This window comes from Corylus avellana, chromosome ca6 (genome assembly GCF_901000735.1).
Source record: "Corylus avellana chromosome ca6, CavTom2PMs-1.0".
In the NCBI taxonomy this organism is placed as follows: domain Eukaryota; kingdom Viridiplantae; phylum Streptophyta; class Magnoliopsida; order Fagales; family Betulaceae; genus Corylus; species Corylus avellana.
In genome coordinates, this window is record NC_081546.1 from 28,416,003 (window position 1) to 28,422,809 (window position 6,807).

Below are 6,807 nucleotides of genomic sequence, written 5' to 3' on the forward strand. Positions count from 1 at the left end.
GAGAGAGGACCACCTACATGCCCGGACAATCGTCTCATCATGTCTATGACTTGAATACTACAACAAACAGACGAGTTTCAATAATTATTCTGAATTAATGAAGGCTTTTGACTTTTCTCCGACGATCCTTTTCATTGTTTTGTTAGGATTTAACGTTTTATGGAAATGGAGAGATAATCAAACCAGTACAAAGTGCATATGCAATTCATTAATTCCTTTTTGTCGCGTCAATTTTTTCTTTCAATAAGAAAGAAATGTCTCATTGCTATTATTGGCCCTTGCTAAGTTCAGTCACTTTCCTAATGCAATAGAATCTCTTCATTTTCATACAACATTAAATTCTAACAATAAAATGAAAAGGATCCTCTGAGAAAAGTCTAAAGCCTTAATTTCAGAATAATTATTGCAACTCATCTGTATTTTATTGTAGTATTTAAATCATTTAGACATGAGGAGACGATTGATCAGGCAGGTGGTCCTCCCTCGTGCAATTTTATCAACGGATTGCAATTAAATTTCCGTTTATTGGTAGAAGCTAGTATTTTTTTATGAAAAAAATATAAAAAAGTCCTCCAACCTATCAGTTATTTGTAATATAACCCTTTAATATTTAAAAGGTACTAAAATAGCCTCTCAAACTACCAAAATATATCAAAAAGGCTACTTATTTTTTTATATTCATATATTACCCCTATTCTTTTAACAAATAAAATAATAAAATAATTGTAAAAAAAAAAAACAATTTTTTTTTTTAAAAAAAAAAAAAACTAATGTTCGAATTAAAACAAAAAAAAAAATGTTTTTTGTAATAAATAATAAATAATTAGTAACTGTAGTTGGCCTAAATTACTAGTTGCTTCATGTCGTATTAAAGTAAAATCAAAGGTACAGTTCTTAAGATATTCCAAAACAAAAACAAAAAAGGTATTAAAGTAGCTCATCAAATTACCAAATTGATTTTACTTTAATACAACATGAAGCAATTTGTAATTTAGACCAACTACAGTGACTAATTATTTATTTATTCCAAAAAAACTTTTTTTTTTTTTTGTATTTATTTTCCATTGGTTTTTTTAAAATTAAAAAAACAAAAAAATTATTTGTTTTTTTTTTTTTTACAATTATTTTATTATTTTATTTGTTAAAAGAATATGGGTATTATAGGAATCTAAAAAACAATAAGTAGCATTTTTGATACATTTTGGTAGTTTTTGGGGCTACTTTAATACCTTTTGAACATTGAGAGTTATAGTGCAAACGACCGGTAGTTTAAGAGCTTTTTTTTATATTTTTTCTTTTTCTTTTTTCATTTAAAATGTAGAACCATCAGATTATTATTATTATTTTTTATTGCTTTTAAATGAGATGATGTACATGTGCTGTTTCAAGTACTCAATGTGAGACGTCAGAGCATACCTCATGCAATGCCTCATCATTACATCATGATGTTCATAGATTCTTCCTATATATCTCGTTTGTCAAAATTTAGAAAAATTGTTAGTCACACTTTCATTATCACTTAAAAATAAAATTAAAAAAATTGGTCAAATTATAATAAATTAAAGTTCTATAAAATCATTTATAAAATCTAATATTATATATAGTAAAGAACCCATGTGAGATTTAATACCAATAAACACATTTATAATCTACAAACCTAACATGGACAATTCATCTTTTACCTTTTTGGTATCACACCCATGGAATATTTAATTTGTTGTGATTTTCTACTTTATAAATTATGCGGCCTACGGTGAATGTTGAAATTATATTAAAAATGCATTCTCTCTTAGGGAGAATGTGAATGTTTTATTTACACTATACACTACTATAAAGTGAAAATGCATGCAGGTGGTCCTCCCTCGTGCAATTTGGGCAACAGATTGCATAAATTTCCATTTTGTCATTTTTTATTGATTTAAAATGTAGGACCATCAAATTATTATATTTTGTAGTGCATTTAAATGAGATGAGACATGTGTTGTTTCTACTCAAGGCCATTGATGCCGTCATCTCATCACACCTCGAATAGGATATCCTTTTCATTTTATTTGTATTTTAGAGGAAAAAAATGAAATGGAGAGCATATCATTTTCCATCACACCCATGGTAACTATCAATGTGAGACGTCAGGGCATACCTCATGCAGTGCCTCATCGTTACATCATGATGTTAATAGATTATTTTTTAAAAATTTAAGAAAAGTGTTAGTCACACTTACTACTTTTTTTTTAAAGAAAAATATCAATTAGTAATTAAAGCTCTATAAAATCACCTTTTTTTTTTGCTTTATTACCAAACATTAGTAATAGTAATTAAAAAATAAAAACTTAAACACTTAAATATACTTAAAACAGTTTTTCAGTGGTATAACTTTTTAATAAAATTTTACCAAAAATAATTTCTATTTTATAATACAATCTTAAACAGGCTCATAGTTTAATAAGTTCCAAGACTTTTCATTGTTTTTTAATAACACATCAGTCAGCTGCTTCCGAGTGCTATTTCCTACCATTTCTCGGGTGTGGTTGGGTTTTTGGAGAGTAATCAATTTGAATGGATAAAAAGAAAACAAGATTTAAAGGATAAACATCAAATAAATGATTGGACATATATATAGGCTTCATAAATGATAAATATTTTATATTGTAAAGACATATTGTGTAACAAAATATTTTACTAAACATTTTAAATTGTATTCATCATATTTTTATATAATATATAAAAAATAAAAATAAAAATTATTATTTAAATATCACCCTTACTAAAATTAATTCCTAGCTCTGCCACTGGAACTCATCTGTATTTTATTGTAGGATTTAAGTCATTTAGGCATGAAGAGACGATTGTCCAGGCAGGTGGTCCTCTCTCGTGCAATTTTGAGAGATTCGTAAAATAATGAAACCATATACCACATTTTATAGTTGCTGACCAGAATTTTTTTTTTTTTTTTAAATAATAATAATAAAAGAATAACATATAAGACAGTTGAATCAGAACAAATCATTCCCAAACATTGCTTGACCCACAGACACACACCCATGAAATGCTCTGGAGGCCACTAGCTTCAATGGTCTCCACATATGGATATGTCAAAAAATCAGAACAAATCAAAATATATATATATATATATATATATATATATATATATAGACGCGGATAATATAATTCATTTTCACACCTCCATCCGGACAATCTCCTCCATCTGTAGCTGTTGAAAGAGTTATGATCAAGAAAGAAGACAACTGGCAATGGTCAGTGGTCACGGCTCTCTGCTCTAGTAGTTGCAGGTGGTCATTAATTGGTGAGCTTTGGATTTTAATTCAATTATGAACGGAGGACTTAGTAGACTAATAATAAAAAATAATAATAATTAATTAACAAAAGGGCTACAAAAACCTAATTTATGTGGAATTAATGACAAATCCCTGCTGCCATTTCTGCTGCCTTTTATTTTATTTTTATTTTTTTATTGGTAGTTTATTTGTTAACCAATAAAAAAAAAAAATCCCAGGAGCCAAAATTAGAAGAAGAAAAAAAAAATGGACCTAAATTATTATTATTTTTTTAACGATTTAAAGATTAAAAAACTTTTTTATTAAATTTATTTTTTTTTAGAGGTGGGGCTGGCGGGAGCCCTAATTAACAGGCTAACAGGCCCAAAGTCCTTTGGAGACTAGAGGATTGTTTCATTATAGCAAAGTTTATCTTGTATATTAGCCTTTTTATTAAGGGAAAATATAAATTTACAAATATAAAAGCGGAATAACAATAATGAAAATAGATAGAATAAACATAGAGATTAAGGTGATTTGGAATATAGCTTACATTCACATATCAAAGTTTTAATAGCCTACATATTTCATTAATTATTGAATTGAGTACACAACTCTATTTATAAAGCGTTACATGTAATTTGAAATATTTGAAATATAAACATATCCTTAAAGTATTTTAACAAAAGTATCATCTAAATTTCTTGATTTATAAAATACAAAATCAACATTTATCGCAAAGAATTTATATCATTGACAACTCTGGAGTCCGTACAATTTCAAATCAATTTTTGGGTTTCTAAATATGACTTTTATTTTATTTAGAAAATGAAAATATGACTTTTTCCCATTTCTCATTTCAATCTTTCCATCTAAACCCATCTATAATTGCTTACGTGGCGTTAACTCCATATATTAATCATCATCAGTTTTTTTTTTTTTTTTACTAGATTTTTTGTTTAATTAAGAAACTTCAAATATATAAAAAATAAAAAATTGACATGACAATCTCAATCTCAATCTCAATCAACTCTTGAATCAAATTGAAATTGTGTGACAACAATAACATCATTGACGGTGGTAAGATATAAAAATATGTACGTAGTTTAATTATAGCCTTATTCTTTGTTAAAATATACCCAATTTTTCTTAAAATTGAAACCAATAATTCCTACGTTTAAATTCTCAGCTAACATGTACTCCACAATAAATTCGTGGTACCACTCACTCACTCCCCTGTAAAGCTTTATTTATACACACCTCCGTCTTCGTATCCATAATCTAAAACCAAAATGCCAGTTCGGAAGAAAAACCAAGACACGGACTGGCTAGATGGCTTGGAAAGTCAGATCTCCGAAACAAAGCAAAGCAAAGAGCTAGATGGCTTGGAAAGTCAGATCTCCGAAACAAAGCAAAGCAAAGAGCGAACTTGCATCTACGCTGTCCCAGAGACGCTCATCAAAACCAACGGCAAGGACGTGTACAGGCCCCGACTCGTCTCCATCGGGCCCCACCACTACAGCGACGATCAAGTCCAGGTGATGAAGAAGCACAAGCTGGAGTTCCTCATGCTCTTACTCAAGAGGAAGAAGGATTTGGATTTCAAAGACTTAATGGAAAGCATACGCCCACTTGCACCGGAAGCCAGAAAGTGTTACTCCAAAGAGATCAACCTCGAGTCCTTTAATGATGATGATCGGTTCCTGAAGATGATGGTTGTCGATGGTTGTTTCTTAATAGAATTGTTTCTAAAGGCAGCTGACAAACATAAACTGTTGGAATTCAACACCATATATGGGGACCTTCTTCTGCTTGAGAATCAGATTCCCTTTTCTGTTCTGGAAAATTTATTTCAAACTTACAAGAAGTACCCCAATGCTTCTGAAACTTCCAAAATGCGTGAGGAGTACTCCGATGCTTCCTTGTCCTTGCTCGCTTTGCGATTCTTTAACAAAGTAATGCAAAGGCGCGACGGAGTCATAGAGAAGTTCCTCAAGAAGCCAACACCCAATGATGAAAAACTACCATTGCATTTGCTGGACTTGGTTCGCTCAAGTTTGCTGCTCCATGAACCCGATCAAGAAGAGACCCGTAAAGCCATTTCCAATTCAGAGCCATCAAACCAGCCCGATCAAGAAGAGACCCGTATTCCCATTTCCAATTCAGAGCCATCAAACCAGCCCGATCAAGAAGAAACCCGTATACCCATTTCCAATTCAGCGCCATCAAACAAGAGAAATGATCTTATTTACTGCATCTCAAAGCTCCGCCGAGCCGGGATTAAGGACCAACTGATAGAGGCGGACAGCTTCTTGGACGTGAAATTCAGGAAGGGGATATTCGGCAACGGTGTGATCCAGATGCCGAATATAACCATGAACAACCACATGAAGTGTTTCTTGGTCAACTGTGTGGCATTCGAGCAGTTGCACAGCACTCCCTCCAAGCAGTTCACGGTTTACGCTAGATTATTGGACTGCCTGGTGAACACCGCGAAGGACGTCGAACACCTATGCCTCGACGAAATCTTCGACAACTACTTTGGGAAAGACGGCGACATCGCGCAATTCATCAACAAGATGGGGAAGGACCTGGCGTTTGATGAGAATCAGTTTTACCTGTCCCAGTTGTTCAAAGATGTCAACGACTGTTACGGGACTACATGGAAAGTGCAGTTGGCGAGATTCCAGGCCAGGTATTTTGACTCGCCATGGTCATTCATGTCCGTGTTGGCTGCCATTGTGCTCTTGCTGCTTACGTTGTTGCAGACCTTCTACACCGTCTATGCTTATTATGTCAAATCTAAAGCATAAACACTGTCAGGTAAAAGTTCTAAGACGATTACGAAGCACTTGTACAAAAGTACTAGTGAACAAAAGTCTACTAGATTGTTTGTTCCAATAACATGGGAGTCCCACTCTAGCTGAATATTATATTGTTATTATTATTATTTTGTGAGTTTTCAGGTACTTGTTCAGATATGGTTGAGTTTGTTATTCAGCTTATAAGACAGTATATATATATATATATATATATATATATATATGTTAGAATATATGATGTGAGATTTGATATTATGAGAATATCTTTGTATTAATTGTAATTGATAAAATCAAATCAGAAATATTTAATATTGATTTGATTTTATCAATCATATCTTTTTATATTCTCTCCACATCCCAATAAATAGAGATCATCTATATTGTATATAAGCTTAATGTATTCCATTGGGCTTTAACTTTTATAAATCGAACCACGTAAAATCTTGTATCTTATTAGCTATTAGCTTACGCTGGTATCTGATCAAGTGGTCCTGTAAATTTTATTTTTCCTTTGTTTTGGTTTATGTCAATATTCTGCAAATCTCCTCGCCATAGATCTTTGCATTGTATTTGACCCAAAAAAAATTTGTTTCGTCAAATTCTAGTGGTTGTTGATGAAGTTTTCATCCAACACATAGGTCTTGGTACAATGAGTAATGATATGAGTCTTCTAAGAATTCTTTTAGAGTCATTTCAAATGTCTCAAATTC

The 6,807-nt window shown here is 31.6% G+C and overlaps 1 protein-coding gene across 1 annotated transcript; it reads left to right on the forward strand.

Annotated features, from left to right (window-relative positions):
- Positions 1 to 4,567: 4,567 nt before the first annotated feature.
- Positions 4,568 to 6,088, forward strand: LOC132185552 (UPF0481 protein At3g47200-like). The gene has a single exon (XM_059599315.1). The coding sequence runs from the start codon at positions 4,568 to 4,570 to the stop codon at positions 6,086 to 6,088; it is 1,521 nt and encodes a 506-aa protein (XP_059455298.1).
- The last annotated feature ends 719 nt before the right edge of the window (positions 6,089 to 6,807 follow it).